The sequence below is a fragment of the Haemaphysalis longicornis genome, unplaced genomic scaffold, assembly GCF_048455015.1.
Source record: "Haemaphysalis longicornis isolate Haplotype H1 unplaced genomic scaffold, Haemaphysalis longicornis Haplotype H1 scaffold_10, whole genome shotgun sequence".
Taxonomy (NCBI): Eukaryota; Metazoa; Arthropoda; class Arachnida; order Ixodida; family Ixodidae; genus Haemaphysalis; species Haemaphysalis longicornis.
In genome coordinates, this window is record NW_027526204.1 from 114,697,821 (window position 1) to 114,716,701 (window position 18,881).

Genomic DNA, 18,881 nt, shown 5'->3' on the forward strand with positions numbered 1-18,881 from the left:
GTTTTGTTTGCATGGCCCCTTTAAGTTAAAAATGTATGCGATTATTGGTTTCTATCCAGGTTCAGTTTAAAAAGGCCACCCGTCATTTCGGGATATCTTGCAACTAGACGGTGTAGGTCCTTGCAATATACTTCCTCTACGACATGCTCTGACTTTGTAAAACGAAGCATATTTATTGAACAGGTCTGGCGCCAAGTCTGTACGCGGCCTCCGAGGACCCTCTGGAGGACGACGACTCAATCGTGTTGTACCCGAACGCACTCGCCAGCCGCGTTACCACGACCGCTGCTGCGGAGCCTGTGGGCCCATTCCAGAGGGTTGTGTCCGGCGGGTCCTTCCAAGTGACGGAGGACATTCGGGTGACGCAGGTGCCTCCAAAGGAAATCTCGGACCTCGCTGTAGCTGACGTCCGACCTGGCCCGAACGGCACGCTACTGGTGCAACTCACATGGACGTGGCCTGGAGCCCATTTGAACTCAGGGACTGGTGAGCTTTGAATGCGCTTGTCTGGAGCGGGTGTTTCCTTCTGGATGGGTAGTCGGTAAGGTAGGGCGTGAAAAGAATTTTAACAGTCGAGCATTGCGAGTGATGCCAGGGCACCAGCGCGGTGGAGGGCATTTCCTGCATCGGCAACACGCATCTGACAAGGCCGATTGCAATATATATATATATATATATATCTATATATATATATATATATATATATATATATATATATATCTATATATATATATATATATATATATATATATATATATATATATATATATATATATATATATATATATATATATATATATATATATATATATATATATATATATATATATATATATATATATATATATATATATATAGACAGAAAACAAGGGTTGGCAGTCAAGAAAACCTCGGAAAGCAAAGGGGAGGTTGTGGTGGGTAATAGGAAGAGATGAAGAATTTTTTGAGTCGAAAAGAAAGTGGTGAAAAATGCCCGCCGGGTGGGATCCGAAGTTCCGAACCCACGACCTCCAGAATACTGGTCTGGTGCGATAACCACTACGCTACCGGCGGGGCTGTTTCCCCAGCACTTTCTCGGGTATTTATGTTAAGGTATTTTTGTTTCTTGCACTTGGGGGTGGTAGCCAGCGCCACTCGGACTACTCGGGGTGAAGGGGACCTTCTTTTTAACCCCCGGGCCGTGGCTCGAGTGTCTACGACATGTCGAGAGTGGTCGACCAGCGTTGAACCCTCTTAAGCTTTAAGCTCCCTTTGGCACCGAGACTGCCAGAACAGAGGCCCTCGCTAAGCATGTAGCGAATCAGAAAATGGGAAATGAGGGGCTCTGTGAAATAATATATATATATATATATATATATATATATATATATATATATATATATATATATATATATATATATATATATATATATATATATATATATATATATATATATATATTTGTCAAAACTTAGGTGCACACACTTGGAAAACACTGAACAAGGGTTTTATTGTTCCCAACAGTTGCGAAAGGAGAACCTTTCTTCTTCAGGGGTTATTTTAGAATAGACAGAAAAACGCTTATACACACTTTGCCTCCGAGGGCTTCACTTTCTCCTCACCCTCGTCAATGAGAGCTCTCGGGGAGAGTTGCCTTTTCCCATCTTCTGTAGTATAGTTACGACATCTTATTCTTACTCTCCCCCTTTTTTACTCTCCCCGAGAGCTCTCATTGACGAGGGTGAGGAGAAAGTTAAGCCCTCGGAGGCAAAGTCTGTATAAGCGTTCTTCTTTCTCTATTCTAAAATAACCCCTGAAGAAGAAAGGTTCTCCTTTCGCAGCTGTTGGGAACAATAAAACCCTTGTTCAGTGTTTTCCAAGTGTGTGCACCTAAATTTTGACATATTTCTACGGTAGTGCGGAACTTCTTACCTGCTATATATATATATATATATATATATATATATATATATATATATATATATATATATATATATATATATATATATATATATATATATATATATATGTATATAAGGGTTGACAGTCAAGAATGCATCAGAAAGCAAAGGGGTGCATGCGGTAGATAGGTAGGTCGTTGAAACAGATGAACAATTTTGAAATACAGGAATTAGAGAAAAATGTCCGCCGGGGGGATCCGATCCCACCTATATGTGGCTTCGGATCCCACCCCGCGGGCATTTTTTGTGCGGCGAGTGATTCAAGAACAGGTCGCCGAAGCGCTTCCCTCAGCCTACGAACCGCGACATGTGCCTGTATCCATGGCTTCACCCTCGACCTCACCCTTATCGTCACCAGTGGTACCGCCCTTTTCAACTACTGCCGCAGCGCCTCTCGCTCCCCCCGTAGCACTGCCCCTAACAATACCCATGGCAGCGCCACTCGCTTCACCGGCTGTGGTGACTTACGCTTCAGTCGTACGACGACTGGAGCCAGACGCCTTCCAACCACATCAGTACACGGCATTCCAGTGGGCGACACCGTATCATCGACCGGCACCCCAACAGCTGAATCTTTGGCGCACACCAGACAACCACCCATCTGTTACGCATGCTGTATGCCCGGGCACGTGGCGTGGATGTGCCGTCGGCGGCCACCACGTACTAGTGATGTCTACCCTGTATCGGCCTTCGGATCTAAGCTGTCTTTCGCCCACGGTGATTCAGGACCGACACGGAGCTCTTGCACTAGTGAGCGACGACCATTTTCTAGCCGTCGCCCTTCGTCCCCGCCTCGCCGCTCCGTGTCGCACATGCGCCCCCGACAAAATCTGACCGCTGAAGGAAACTGACGGATGCAGTTCCCGAGGCAAGAACTGCAGCTACGTCAAAATGCCGAAGTCTTCTTATCTCACCAGCTAACGTTATAGATGTGACTGTGGAAGGTGTAGGCGCACTCGCGATTCTTGATACGGGAGCCGCAGTGTCAGTGTTAGGTGAACGTATCTGCCGGTCTTTGCGTAAAGTCACAACACGTCTCGGTGGACTTACTCTTCTGGCTGCAAGTGCGCAAGACGTTAAGCCGCAAGCCATGTGCACCGCTCGTGTCCTCATCTAAGGCATCACGTACGTCATCAAGTTCGTTGTGCTCCCGTCATGTTCTCACGATATCATTCTTGGGAGAGACTTCCTATCCCGTCATCATGCCATAATCGATTGCTCTCGTGCGCAAGTTTAACTTCTACCGTTGTGAGAGCCGCCGCAGAACGAACTGTCGATCAAGTCATTGGTTTCCGAAGATACCGATATTCCCCCGAGCTGCTCCGTGATTGTGCCTGTTTCTTGCAATGTCGCTGCGGGCACAACAGTAATTTTCACACCGTCGAGTTTCTTTCTTTTGCGCAAGTTGCTCCCCTTACCTTCCGCTGTTTTAGATGTTTGCTCAGGTTCAAGCTTATAGGCGATCTACAACACATCCTCTTGCCCGACAACACTGTTGCACGGGAAATGTCTGAGATTCGTGGAGGCTGTTGATTCCTCGCGTGTAAAGGCCGTGCCCGACGAACCGTTGTTCTTCCCTCTGAGTGCACTTAGTCCCGCGTGTGCAGCACGTCCACACGTACTCCTACAGTCTATCAACAAAGACCTCATTTCGGCCCAACGCGACAAGCTTGAACCTTCTACAACGTTCTTGCGAATCGTTCGATTGCCAGCAGGCCACCTTGGGACACATGTGGAATGTCGCCCATGAAATTGACACCGGCTCCCACGCCCAACTACGGGAACGACCGTATCGCGTGTCACCTGCGGAGCGCTGCGTGATCGACGAGCAAGTAGCAGATATGGTTGCGCGCAACGTAATTCGGCCCTCTACCATCCCGTGGGCCTCACCCGTGGTACTGGTAACAAAGAAAGACGGGTCGATCCGGTTCTGCGTAGATTACCGTCGCCTGAACAAGATTACACGCAAGGATGTCTACCCGCTACCTCGTATCGGCGATGCTCTGGACTGCTTACCGGGGCCGAGTTCTTCCCCTCACTACGTTTGCGGTCCGTCTATGGCAAGTGCCCATGGCCGATGCCGATCGTTGAAAAACGGCGTTCATTACGCCCGACAAGCTTTACGAATTCAATGTGATGACTTCCGGGCTTTGTAATGCACCAGCTACCTTCGAGCGAATGATGAGCAATGTTTTACGGCGCCTGAATTGGAAAACCTGTCTGTGTTATCTCGATGACATTTTCGTGTTTTCGCCAGATTTGAACACGCACCCTGAGCGCCTTGAACAAGTGTTGACGTGCCTTACTTCGGCTGGCTTGCAACTAAACTTGAAAAAGCATCGCTTTGCTGCTCAGAGGCTAACAATCTTGGGACACGTTGTTTCTAAAGACGGCATTCTTCCGGACCCGGAAACCTTCGTACAGTGACAGAGTTTCCGAAACCGACCACTCTGAAAGACCCTAGAAGCTTTATTCGCCTGTGTTGCTATTTTCAGCAATTCGTCCGAATCTTTGCAACCTTTATCACCGCTTTAACGCAGCTCGTCAACGGAGGCGCAGAAATTACCGACTGGTCTCCTGCTTGTGAAAAGGCATTTGTGGCAATGCGAAGCCTGCTGACGCCGCCGCCAGTACTGCGCCATTTTGACCCGCTAGTACCTATCGAAGTGCACACTGACGCCAGTGGTGTCTGTCTCGGTGCCGTTCTCGCTCAGCGCAAAGCAGGGTTCCGTGAATACGTTTTTGCGTACGTCACTCGCACCACGACGAAGGCGGAGGAGAACTATTCCGTCACCGAGAATGAATGTTTGGCTATTGTTCGGGCTATCACCGAATTTCATCCTTATCTCTACGGTCGTCCATTCAGCGTTGTCACGGATGACCACGCTCTGTACTGGCTGTCCTCACTGAAAGACCCTTCCGGTGAAAGAAAGGTGAAAGAGAGGTGAAAGAAACATTCTTGCAGAAGGGCCTCGATAGGAGGGCTCTGAGGCCGAAAGTGTAGAGACAGGCTACCCGTCACAGGGTAAAATGCAGGGAGGATTGCCCATAGGAGTTCACGGACATGCAACTGTGCGGTGAAGTTGGGAGAGGGAAACAAGGCAGCAGATTTGTAGAGAGAAGTACTGGAGAAAAATAAAAATGGAATAAATAACAAAAGTTAAATATGTTCCTGTTCGGGGTATTGAGCGAAATGCTGACTGCGCTAAGGGGCGGCTACAAAGTCGTAGCGACGCCAATATCCTCGAAGTACTCAAAACAATAAATAAATAAATAAATAAATAAATAAATAAATAAATAAATAAATAAATAAATAAATAGTCAGTTATATTTTGATACAAGCACGCCGGTCTAAAGTTTGCGAAGAACTTTCTGGGGCTCTTTGAAGCAAAAGCAAGAGATATTGTGCCTTAAAAGCACGTGGCTGTGCACCCACAAGCAATGCGCCACGCCACAGGCTCTTCCTCGGTGATCAGGATAGCTCCTTCTGGAGGAAGGCTTACTTAGGACAATTTCCTTGGCAGTGTGTTCCCCACTCATTCATAGAAAGGGCCGTTGAATGTCTTATGGCCACAGCACACGCACCGCGCGTACTTTTACAGCCTCCGCTATGATTGCCAGAATGACCTCGTCTCTGGTGAACACTTAAGCCAATATTCGCAACAAAGGCGACGACTATGTGGACACCTAATTCCTCTTTATGGTGTAGTCGCAGGAACGTGGGAAACATCGGAGTTTTGTAGCTATACGTAATTATAGGTCCCTTATCTTCCTGGACACCGTAGGTGCGCGGACGTAAATGCCTCTGTATCCTAGGTTCTCACCGAGTGTTTTATTTTTATACCAATAGTTTCTCCGCAAATATGAATTCCATCTCTACGCAGCACAGCTTCGGCGCTAGATTTTTCTGAGTGCTACAACCATCTTTTTTCGTACTGTAAATTATAACTCATGGGTAAATTACCAGACCAACTTTATAAAATCCTGAGCGGGTTTGGAGCGGAAGTTTGGTCATGTTAATTTTTTGGCACTGCATGTTTATTACCATGTTTAATTTCGCTCGGAATTGCACAGCAGTGCTTACCTCATTGGAAGCTCAATTCCTCAGCATGACTGAAATACTGCTTTGTCTGAGGGATAATCTTCTTAGTAAAAGCAACCATACTGCACGTTTCCAACAAGGTTTCATATGAAAACGTGCGTCTTCCTACCTAAATTAATTTTTTTTTCTGGCAGCTTCTTCTGTGGAGATTCGAGCCAGCAAGGAGCGCGCCATGCTGAAATCAAGCTTCGAGAGTGGAACTCCAATCACGGAGAGCAACGTTCTGGAAGGGAACTTCAACCCGCTCCCACCTGGCACCAAACACGTAGTGACCTTAAGCCTACCAGAGGAATTTTCCTCTCCACAAAGTAACGGTGACTCGAACTGGAACGTGTATTTTGCCGGTCGCGTCTCAAACAGTGACGGTCTGAAATCTACTTCGAACATTGCTTACGCGTCGTTTATTCCTGAACTTGTACCCACCACAGTGTACGACATCACAGAGACTACCACGATCGAAGCTAGCACAACCGAAGCTTCAACCATGGAAGTCTCCCGAAACGAAACTGCAACTACTGAAGGTCCTACCAGCTTAGTCTTTACAGCGGAGGTAACGACAGTAAAAGCTGCTGTCACAGATGCAGCGGTTACCGGCGCTAGCGCAATCGAAGTTACCCCTTCAACGACTGGAAAAACCGAAGCTGGCAAAATTAGCACTGCTAGCATAGGGAGCAGCATAACTGAAGTTACCACCACAGTGGTAAGTTCAAACGAAAGCAATTCGGCTGCAACGGATGGTACTGCAACAGTCGCTAAAACCGAAGAAGTCACTAAAACGACCCAAGTTACTATCGCAAACAGCATCCTAACCGAAGCCACTAGCGCTGACACTGCAGCCATCACTTCTACGACAACCGAAACCACTGACAGAAGTGAGATTAAAATCCAGACCAGCACCAGCGCAGATTTTGCGACCAAAGACATCAGAAGTGGATCAATTACCACAGAAGTCGCGACAGCCCAGGCAAACAAAACCTCCGCTACAACGGAGACAACATCCATCACAATATCTACTGTGGGAGAAAAACCAAAGAGAAATTCAGATAGCGTGGTTTTGTCCGTGCCTGCGCTGCTTATGATTGTAGGCGCTCTCGCCTTCTTTGTTGCAATCTCGGCGGCCTTTGTAATCACACACTGCGCGAAAAAACGCTCGAGCAACCTCTTGCACGTGGAAATGGCACAGCTAAGGCAAGCCACCAGTGCATAGTACCCCACCCACTCCACCGCGAAAAATAGCGGGGATGAATCGAGTATTTTGTTTGATCAAACGGGTATTTTCTTGATTGTCAATGTATTTTAAACATGTATGGACTTCAGTGCTGTTGACCTGTCTTGCTAAAAATATTTTTAGGAGTGTACGTCTCCGTAGTGGAGTTAAGTTGTAGATGCTGCAAAGATAGGAAGGTGTTCAGCACTTTGAATTTTCTGACTCACCTTTCTTTAAAGAGATGAAAAAGTAAAATGTCACTGCAATATGTAGGGTACTAGGTGTTAAGCATCCTAAGCCTAAAAATAAAGCATTCTATCTAGTTTGAAAGCTACAACCTAGGGACTGTATTTTGCATTTCGTCTCAGAGAACTACAAGAGTCAGGCACATGTCAACCTACTGGACATGTGTTATAAATTTTTATTTATCTTGAAATAAAGTTGTTTTTTATACCGCTGTTGTGAGATATCATTTTTAAAGGTAATGCTGGCAGGCTTAATCACATAGCAAGGAAATTACCCAGGTTTGACAATGCCCACAAACGCAAGACAACGCAAAGTGTGCGCGCTGACATTGTGACGTGTTTTTTTACAATGCGCACTTATCTTGAATTGTGCGTGTCCTTGTAAGCACTCCAAATTTAGCAAAAAGGAACCCATCAGATTCTGATAGGTTAACCGCGTACCAAGAACCGTCCTGTACGTTATATTTGAGGGAGCGCATAGAAAGCAGCTGTACATAAAGCTTAGTATCTGAAAACGTAATTTCACCACCTCGCTCTAAATAGCGGACAAGTGAAATGTCATATTTCTTAACGTTAACAGCTGACAGTCCTTTGTGCATACACGTGGCAGGTTGTTTTAATTTAATGCCATAGACCAAGCCCTCTTTCTGCTATGTGTGCTTCTTATTTTAGTGCTGTGGCTCTTATGGGGTGTCTATGTACATTTCTCAACGCTCTCTTGTTGGAAAGGTGTTGAAATCATAGAGCAGCTTTATAATGTCATCACCTCGGGATTATCACAGGACGTACCGTGACCTGCACATGCAGTAACTCCGGGGAAGCATGCAGTAACTCCGGGTTCGTGGTGTAGCACGTGGTTTCGAAACCACCGTGTGCATGTTGTGTTATTGAATGTTTTTTGCACCTAATATATGTTATTTTATTCCTCTCGTTGTTATGTATTTATTTTTATTCCGAAGGCGCTATGGTGCACCCCGCAACAATTGTGTTGTCCCAAAACTAAAAACGTAATAAAATATTGAACCTCATCGACATGGTACTCGATGGCTCTCTGCTTTGTTGGCCTAAACCTTTGTTTCTCGTGGGAAACAGAGGTTACTTTTGCAGTAGCCAATCTCAGTGTTTTCTGGCAACTGCAATTACACCGTTATATTCTGTTCCATAGAGAAAGAGCAGTTCTTCTTAAGGACCAACTCTTGATCTAGAGCCACGAGCGCATTATACCCACCAAAGGTGGCAGGACTGGAATCAGTTTTACCATGTAGGCTCCAGCTTGCGACAGCCACACAACGGCTACTTAGAGCAAACCAACGCACAAAGATTAACCATGGCAGCAAGGCGTGAATCAAAACAGCTATCGGCGTACTAATAACTCAAATGTGTAATGGCGAGAAACCACGGAGGTTCATTTAAAACGGAACCAAAATTAATCATAAAAAAGTACATGCGCTCTGACAATGTACAAGGAAAAAGAGAAATTGAACTCTTCCCAAATAAGTATTTTAAGTGCAGCCACAGCCAGGCTCCTACATCCGCAATCTGTGTATCATGTTCCGTTATATACACACTTATTTACGTGCCCGAAATTGAAGAGTTTGACGGAAAAAAGTTTGTTTTTCCTTATGTTCATTGCCTGGCGTACGTACGAAGAAAAATGGTTCCACACTTTGTTTCAAACGTGGCTATCCGCCGCACCAAGTTGAGGAACGCCTGCCCGGAAATAAACGTTTAGAACTCAAATATTCCAGCATCAAAAGCCGCATTTTTTTACAATATGTGGAATCCTAAGTGCCATGTGATGTTGGCATTGCACACAATTTTTGCTGCCTTGCGGTTGATAAAACATATAGGACAGGCAGGGAGCCGTGTGAATGGGTGCTTGAGAGAGAATTTGAATTCATTAATTAAAATGTTTACCCAATTTTAGTGCGTCCAAATTTGACCACCGTGCCAAGGTTTGGAGCACTGCTGTAGGGATTAGACGGAATGCTTTCCTATGCCCTCTTGTGCGATTTTGGCTCGTTGCTTTCTTTTTTATTTCAATTCAACGAGCCCGTCATTCCCTGATGAGATAAACTGAAACCCTCGCAGGACCCTCGAGTCAGGATATCTCGGTGACACAGTTAGTAGGGGGTTTCGTCCCCATTACGGCTCCAGAGGAGACGTACTAGATGTTTGAGTCATGGTCGGGCGGAAATGAAAATGTCCCCTTCACTCTGGAGTTGCAGAGCGGCCCTGCCTGGCATGCCATCAAGACACATTCACGTACACATAAAGTATCAGAAAAACGAAAGAAAAAAAGCCACTCATATAACTCTATTGATAGAGCTTCGGATTTCACCCCGAACTCGTATCGCTCCACCTTTTGTGTCTTGCCTTCCACCCCAAATTTTTTGTTTTAATACGAAAAGTTTGAGGTGCCACAAATTGATGTCCAGTGAAGCGCTTGAAAACAACTAGAAGTGCTCATTGCGGAATCAAATGCTTTATTGCAATAGAATATTTACAGTAACAATTACCGTATTTGCACAAACCAAAATCTCCTTAAAAGCGGTCAGCAGAATTTGCATCTACACGAACGCCTCCAAAAATACAACTAAATTCAATCAAAGAAACTTTTGTGTTAAATATTTTCTGAGTAAACTTTACTGCGCTTTACAATGAGGGCACATAAGAATCGTGCAAATAGGGTGCACTGCGGTCGCAATTACATTGTGGTCACCGTGGTGGTCTCTGCGAAGAATCCGGCCACATTCTTGGTCAGCACAAAATCCGAACATGATAGGTACCGCGTGATTCATGGTTAAGGTCGTTGTAGGGCGTCTGTCCAAACTTGTATCTCGCGAAGGCCAAGACGTGTCCTGCTTGTCGAGTTTCTCAATAACCACTGTTGTGTCATTTCCTAGTCTGTGCAATAAAAAAAAAAACTTTCCAGTAAATAAGGAATGTGTGTTTTTAGAATTGCGTCCTTGGTCGCACGGTGTAAATTTTAACGCCCACAGGTTCAGAATATTTGCCAGGAAAGCGTTGGCCTAGAGATGTCTCCAGGTATGTGCTCTTGTGGAAACATGTAGCGCCATGTGAGTTTTAGCATCCGCGCGCAATGTAAAAATCCGGGGGCATTCCCTGCCGTGGGTATGCTTAGCAGTTCGGGTTGTGTTGTGTAACAACGTGTGAGTATTCGGACTCGGTCGAAACAAATCAAAGAGATACCTTTTAGTCTGGGAAGAGGGAAGTCTCGCGATAGTTGTGGTCCGGCTGGATTTGCTGTGTTGGAATTAAGCTACGTTGCTATATTGAGGATTTCCTACATTTAAATACTGGCACAGGTCTTTGTCCTCACTCTCTCCACAGGGTCATTCTCCCTGCCCGGGTATGTGCCCACTGTCGGTACGTTGGGGACGAGAGGAATTGAAAGTTCAAAAGCTGGCACGGGAGCTCTTGTTCGTTCTCACCGCAACCTTGCTCCTTGCCAGCAAATACGTTTTCTTTGCCTTTTACCTGTGACAATATAAGAACAGTGGCCTGACCTCTATGTCACAGAGGTAGGACCCACACGATTGGTGGGCGGAGACAATGACGTTTTATTATAGCGCTGCTGCGCCAATCACGTGGTGGCATCGTGCAATGGCAGGCGGAAATAGGCGCCGCGCCTGGCGAGCGGCAGCGGTGGGGAAGAAGAAGAAGAAGAATCAACTTTTATTGAGCCCATTAAAATGGTTACTGCTCGCAGGCACCAGACGGGGTGGGACCTTCTTCGCGCGTACAATATGCGTCCAGCAGCTCCTGGTCCCTGACGGCCAACGCGAGCTGGGTCGTTACGTGTGGGCTGGACAACAAGGTCTCCCATGGCTCTGGGAGGGTTGGGGTTTGGGAAGTTGGGGTGAGCTGCGGTTCGGTGCGGTGGGGTGTGTGTGTGTTTGTGCGTGCGTGTGTGCGTGCGCGTGCATTCGTGCGCTGCGGGTGTGCGTATGCGCGTGTGTGCGTGTGTGTGCGTGCGTGTGTGTGCGTGTGCGCGTGGGTGCGCATGTGCATGTGTGCGTGTGCATGTGCATGTGTGCGTGTGCGCGTGTGCGCGTGCCTGCGCGTGCGTGCGTGTGTGTGCGTGTGTGTGTGTGTGCGTGCGTGCGTGTGTGTGTGTGTGCGTGTGAATGTTCGTGCGCGTGCGTGCGCGTGGGCGTGTGTGTGCGTGCGTGGGCGTGGGTGCGTGCGTGCGTGCGTGCGTGTGTGTGTGTGTGTGTGTGTGTGTGTGTTGTCTTTCGGGGCTGTTATTCTGGGATTGAGCTTTTTGGGCCTTTCTGTTGGCTCGGACATCGGAGGCCGCTCCTTGCGCTGCGGTGCAGGCAGGAGCGGCAAGGCATCCATCTCCTCGTCAGATGTCAGGGCTGCCCTTCGCTTGAGCCGCCACCGCCGACGGCGTCAGGAGCGCCACAGGTGGCACGGGCTGTGCGCAAGGGGTGGGAGCCGATGCGGCGCTCCCGGTGCCCGTCCCCTCGCCACCCTCCAACGTACTGGAAGACGGGGAGCAGGGGCGGGAGCGGCATCGGTGCCGACGGAGGCGGTTGGCACCACAACCGCTGCTTCCTCATTATGAGGTGTGGTAACGGGTTGGGCTGCCGGAGGCAACCCAGTGGGGGGTGGGGGGGGGGGAGATCGGGTTGGACTCGCTGATCTATGTCCCTGTGGAAACCCGATGCCGCTCCGCCCCCCGGCGAGCTGCATCGGCGTACCTCCACAGGGGCAAAGAGGCGAACCTCTTCCGCGCCTCTGGGAAGGTGATATTTCTGAGTTACCTTAACATTAATTTTTAATCAGTGATCTTAACATTAATCTTCTCATAGGGTGATAAAACATCCGTAGGAAAATACCGGCCCATTTATATTCTTCCATTTTTCAGCAAAGTGCTTGAAAAGTTGATAGAACAACGTCTTTCGAACTACATATGCAAGTTCAACGTACGAACTCCAAGGCAGTTTGGCTTTCAGAGCGGTTATTCCTCTAATCAAGCGTTGGTCGCTCTGAGAACATTAAACATGAAACTGATAAGGGGAAATTTGTTGGCGCTGTTTTTTATTGATTTTACGAAAGCTTGATATTCAATTAATCATAATATTCTTTTTCAAAAAATCTAATCTCATGGTAATAATGGCCCTGCCCTGCAGTTAATACGCAATTATTTATTAAATCGGGAAGAAACAGTCAATATATCTGGCGTATCATCTGCCACTAAAACAATTAACGTAGGTGTTTCCCGGTGTTCCATTCGTGGTCCACTTCTATTTTTGCTTTATATCAGTGATCTTCCCAATTGTCTTACGCCAGCATCTGATTGTGTTTTATATGCGGAAGACACCACCACATATTCGTCGCATATGTGCAAAGATGATCTAACCGACAATCTTAATCGTGACCTCACCAATATTAACACGTGGTGCCGCAAAAACCAACTACTTATAAATTTAAGCAAAACTAAATTCATGGTTTTTGGCTCGTGTAGCAAAAAACGAAGTAATATTTCTCCTTTGCGGATTAATTCCCATGCAATATTCCCAGCAGAAGAATGTTCGTTCCTCGGTATTAAACTTGACCCATTCTTGAAATTCAATGTTCATATTATTTCCCTCAGAAAAAAAAACGGCGTTTGGAATTAGAGTGCTTATAAATCACGGCGATATTTTCCTATTTCCACACTCCTCGCACTATTGGCCACGAGGACATACGTGGCGCAACCTACGAGTGACGTCACTTGTAGTACGCCGGGATGAGTACGTGAGACCGGTTGAGCGGATGGCTTCGCCGCACAGGCTTAAAAGTGGTTGTGCGATCTGCACTTAGGCTTAAGCAGTGCCTATTTCCCCTCCAATGTTTTTTTTTATATTTATGTTCAGATTTGGTTAACGATTACTAGTACTCTGTACTGCTGATAAATTTACTTTTCGCGACAACTTGTCCGCAATGCGCGGATGGTATTAACTCGAGTTTTTAACGCCTTCCAGCGGGCTTAGACGTGGCTGTGTTTATTTTTAATTAAGACCTCTGCAACATGGGCTTTTGTCTGCTTACAATGGTCCTGCGCCTTTCTCTAGCATCAAGTTCGAGAACTCACGACTGCTCACAGAAGGCGCGGTTGCGTACGAGGCGAAACACGTCGTGGGAAAAATGGGGAGTTTAAGAATAGGGGAACCAAGCGTTGGAGGTCCCCAACAAGTTAGCAGAGTTACTTGATATAGGAGTTTCGAAACTCCCCATAGACCTCATGCATCAAAAAGTGGCCCTACGACTGGTCCACGGTTTTGGATCCTCTTTTACAGTGGCGCCATCTGTTGGTGACAAACTATACAACACGCTTCCCCGCTCGACGACCTGGGCAAAAAATGGTATTTGAGTGCTTATGTAAGCTTGTTATGTCAAAGGAACCCAATGTGTTCAACAAGTGTTTTCTATACGTATGAAGCAAGGGTAGCGACAAGAAATTCCACCGTGGGGTGAACCATCGCTTGCGCACTGCCTGCTGCACGTCATGGGTCTTCTGGCGGCAAAAATAAATAAAAGTCGCTTCGACGGCTTTAAGCAATCTGAAAAGGATTATTTAGAGCCGCTTTATCAGCTACTGGAGTACTGGAGTAGTAGTCAGCGCCTGCTAACCACACGCAACGGGGCTGCCCGTCGCCTGCGGTCAGTACAGAGGTTCCCTAGCCGGCTCAGCTCGCACATGGGAGCACTGCTCCCTATCTTCGAGGGGGACACCGGGATGCCGAACCGACTACGCCTGGAGCCGCCGCCACTAGACACCGGGGAGGCCCTGAGGATCACCACGACCCTCGGCGGGGTCCGCAACAAGCTGACAACACCACCCCAGGCCATCAGCCACGAGGCGGGCCGCCCTGCAACAGGATGGGCTGAGTGGCTACCGGCATCTCTTCACGGACGGCTCCGCATTCTTTACAGGGGCGGAGCTGGCCGGGCTGAACCCGGAGGCCGACCTCCTCCGAGAGAGGGGACCTAGGGCCACCCCGGGGAGGTCATCTTCAGGGACTCCAGGCCTGCCCTGCTGCGGCTGCACGCGGCCGATCAGCCCACCAACAGCAGCGGCTACCCGGAGCGCTACCTTGCAGCCAAGCTATGCAATGCGGCCTCCCGAGGCTGCGACCTGCGGCTACGCTGGCTGCCGGGCAACAGTTTCATACATGGCAACGAGGACGCCCGGGACAGAGAGGCCCACCAGGAGGGCATCGTAGTTTTTTGGGACGTCAACGCCTTCGACGAGGCCCGCACTGTTCTGGCACGCATGGTGCAGATGATGCACCCCGACCCTTGGGTTGTGAGTTGCCTGGTGCCCCGGCCGCTGTCTGCACGCATAACCACGGACTCCCACTGCCTGCTGCTCCGCATGCAGCTCAGCTGCTGCAACATGGTGGAGCACCTGGACCGACACGGGCGCAAGGGCTCCTCTACACGTGCAGACTGTTAGGAACTAGAGACGCTGGAGCACCTACTCTGCTTCTGCCCCCACCACGCGGTACGGAGAGCAGAGCTCCACCGAAGGCTCCAGCGTCAAGGCCTTCCCAGCGCCGGCATGGAGGACCTTTTGTTCCCAAAAAGGCCTTGGGAAACCTCACGACAAGCCTTCGCCAATCTGGTCCATTACCTGGAAATGACGGGCCTCCATATGTAACCAGGACAGCAGTCTTAGTGACTGATGTGCCCGGACTGACAGCCCTATCTGTTATTTCTTCTCCTCTCTTTATATCTTTCTATATCTCTCTAACAATATACTTTATCTTTTCCCTTTCCCTATACTTCCCTTACCCCGCACTGGTTTGTATGCAGGGGAGCTCCCTGCCGAGCTCAAAATTATCTTCAGTGTACTTCCTCTCCTTTTCCTTTACGACAAACCAGAGACAACAATGCGTGACCTCATTTCTTCCTCATTCAACCTCATTTCTGAGGCTGACCACGTGTCCCGACATCCAGCCGATGCATACTATGACGTTGTGTTCGTTTTTAGCGCTATGCACTCCCTCTTAATGAGGTGGCACATTGAACCATCGATGCTTGATCCTCGGAGCCGTTTTATGGAATTTGTTTTGTAGCACATTATGAGGATTTTTTGACGTGTCGGCCAGAGTGTGCGCGCCGTCGGTGCGTACTATGAGTGTTGCCATCCACAAGGCATAAAACTCTAGTTGTGTGCTCGTAGGCTTGCGATATTTGTAGGCCTGTGACCCTCTGTACGATCCAAAGTATGTGACCACTACGAAGGTGGCCTCCTGTACCTCCTCGTTCAAAGCGCGTCCATGTAAACAGTAGTTGCCTGAAGCTTGGGGTCATTGGTGCTGCGCGCATGATCCTCCAGGTCATTCGTGGGGCGCACCTTGTTGTGTCTCCTTGGCAGTGGTTTAGGTCGAGTAAAGAGCGTGTCCATTCATGGTGTTGTCATAATTGGTGGTGGGGGTAGCTCGGGAGTGACCAATTCATCAGCAAGGCGTAAACACGCCTGACTGCATGGATTGTTCGCTGCGAGGCGTTGCTGTCTCTTGGGACAGCAAGCCTGGATTCCAACGAGGACCGTCGAGCGTAGCTATGTAGGTCTTCAACCTTTGCGTGGCGTGGGTGGCCGGTGACCACACGAAGGGAGTCTCGGTGCAAGACTTCTAGCTTGAGCATTTGTGCCTTGGTCCGGTCAATGACCATGGCTCTGATGAACGTCTTACCTGTGAGGACCAAGGTCACTAGCAATCGCAGCACTTCGGCGCAAGCCCCGCTGAAGTGCCTATTGATCCTCTGTACTACTTGCTGTATCGACTCCCGCGATATTCGGAACTACGATAGCTATCGTCGTAGAAGGCAAGGCGCAGTGTTCGCGCCAGCTATCCATGGGCTGCGACATTGCGTCTTCATTAAGCGTAAAATTGACCCGGGTACGCTCAGCTTCAGAGCCTCGAATTTCCAACTGCGTATTGGTTGGAGACACTTGCAGGTTTAAAATATTCTGTGAGCGTGCCGAGGCCCCAATGGACAGCTGTCCCGGTGGTTTCAGTGGTGGTACACTGCTGTGGAATGACCCAGATGGTAATACCCTTCGAGTAGGCAGTCGAGCCGAGGCTCTGTTTATTTCCTGAGTGCTCGGGTGGTGTTAGCCATCGCGGTGGTGAATGTGGTAGGCGATATGATGGCTCCCTGAGGTACTCCCACACCGGCAGCACGAGATACCTTGGGCGAGGTGACGCCTGTTGTTGAGGGAGCAAACTCCAGGATTAGACGTCGGAAGAAAGCTCGAACAAAGTTTAGATACGAGGGCTTGCATTCGCCTCAGCCACAGCCTAAAGCAGGTAGTTGTGTCTGACCGTATAGAAAGCTCTGTACAGGTCGACATCCGCCTAGAGCTCGGGAACGTGGCAGATCCGCCCGTGTCTACGCATCAGAGCCGACGTAATCAGGTGTATGCCGTCATAGGTGCAAAGCCACCTTCCGAAACTCTAGCCAGGATCGAAGTCGGGTTTCCCGTACTCCAAATGGTGGTTGAGTCTGGCGAGCACCATTCTTTCTAGCAGTGTGAAGTGAAGGATTGGCCAACCAAAGAATACATCACAAGAAAGCTTCGCGTTCAACCACCGTCGTCGTTAGACGGAGGGATGCATGATGTTTAAATGCAGAGCACTTTAGGGGCTCACCTTGTCGTCGTAGCTCGCTCACTGGACCCAAGTTGAGCTGCACGGCGTTCCATCGTAGCGGCTATCGTCGCGGCGTAACCCAGATGAATCGAAAGCCAAGCGGTTTATTTATACTTAAGGGTTCGAAACTCGTGAACCACTGGCACTTGTCATACATCTTCCCGTTGTTTAGAACAATGAAAACTACAGGTACATTTGAGGCAAAATATGCACAACTAACCGGCAGCGCCCGCGTTCATTTAGTTAGGAATGCTCGTTGGGTAGGTTTTTACGATAGTGAGTAAAAAAAAGTTGCAGTGCAACGCCGGCACGTGCGGGAGGAAAAGCAAGCACAAAAAGAACAGAACTACCGCTGGCGCTGTTTCAGGCAGGGGGCGCGCGAGCACTGCGAAGGCGGCAAATTCGAAATACGTTGGAGAAATCTGCGGTGAATTCATCAGGAGAGGAATGAGACAGGGTGGCGAAGAGCGCAGTGGGTGGTAAGCGTGAGCGGGTAACGGCGCCACAGCCCATTATGGTGAATCGCTGCTGTGCACTTCCGGCAGCTTTCGCATTGAGTGGAACGGCTTTAATTTCTTTCCCTTAATTTGAGCTAGGATGTCTTCCACCCGAATTTGCCTCGGAATCCAAGACGTTCGCTTCCTACCTCCAAGTGTTACTCCTATCAACCTTCTTTCCACGGCTCGTTTGGCCGACGCAAGTTTGCTTTCACGATTATTCGCAAGTCATCACGTTTCTGAGCCAAACGTCATCACAGAGAGTGGAATTGGTTCTATTCTTTTCGTGTGGTTACAGAGGTAGTTTACCGTTCATTACGTAGAGTGTTTGCCGAATTATCTCTAGCCCGCAGCGGGCTAGAGATTATTCGGCAAACACTCTACGTAATGAACGGTAAACTACCTCTGTAACCACACGAAAAGAAAAGAACCAATTCCACTCCCCTCCCATCACATTCTTCACCGCATCTATCGGCGCCCTGGTCATCCTTCCTGTCCCCCCTGTTCTTCCTACCCATCCATCCCTCATTCTTATTGGGACTGCACCCCGCCATCACTTGACCCATCCCTCGCCTCCATCACCTCCTGGGAGCTCTGGTTGTCTCCCCCGCCGACAGTAAACATCCAGGCTGCCCAGGAAGCTCTCTACAAACACGTGCACCGGATCCGCACGGACATTCTGGAGTACTACGTGGATCCGGTGAATTGAACTTTGAAATTAGGACCTGGACTTAGGTCCTGCGGAAATAAAGTTTGTTCTCTCTCTCTCTCTAGCCCAGTAATTCTACGTGTGGTTTTTCTGTCATGGTATAAATACAAGTTTCTAAGACAGTTATATTCACTCACCTCTTCTCGTATTTGATTGCCATGACCTAAAGGGGCGTTCTGTGTATATGCATTACATCTTTCGTGACCTAAACACGAACCACGCATATATACGCGCACTTACATGCGAGTACACTACTCATCAGTGGCCCATTTACGTTTACAGCAATAAGATGAAACAAAATTTAGCGGTGGTTTTCGAATGCAACGCATCAACAGCCCTGAGGAAATTGCTTTCGTTAAAGGGCCTTGCCAAAAGGAGACCCTAAGGTTAACTGGCTATAACCGAGTTGCAATAACGCCGAATGCTTCAACCCCTACCGTTATTTCGAGGATCTATGACCGCAGGCACGGTTAACAAAAGCAGCTGAAAGAAATCTACGTGGACATT

At 48.4% G+C, this 18,881-nt stretch overlaps 1 protein-coding gene and 1 non-coding gene across 2 annotated transcripts in view; one reads left to right on the plus strand and one right to left on the minus strand.

Moving 5' to 3' along the window:
• The window catches only part of LOC144160044 (calcium-activated chloride channel regulator 3A-1-like), a 60,352-nt gene extending 51,824 nt beyond the window's left edge, over positions 1–8,528 (plus strand). Inside the window, exons 13-14 of the mRNA XM_077691664.1 lie at positions 184–486; positions 6,177–8,528. Of these exons, the coding sequence (XP_077547790.1) occupies positions 184–486; positions 6,177–7,249 (1,376 nt within the window). The 3' untranslated portion in view covers positions 7,250–8,528. The remainder of the gene's footprint in view (positions 1–183; positions 487–6,176) is intronic.
• Positions 973–1,053, minus strand: Trnat-agu (transfer RNA threonine (anticodon AGU)). Its single transcript has one exon. It is a non-coding gene; the product is annotated as a tRNA-Thr (tRNA).
• Positions 8,529–18,881: the final 10,353 nt, after the last annotated feature.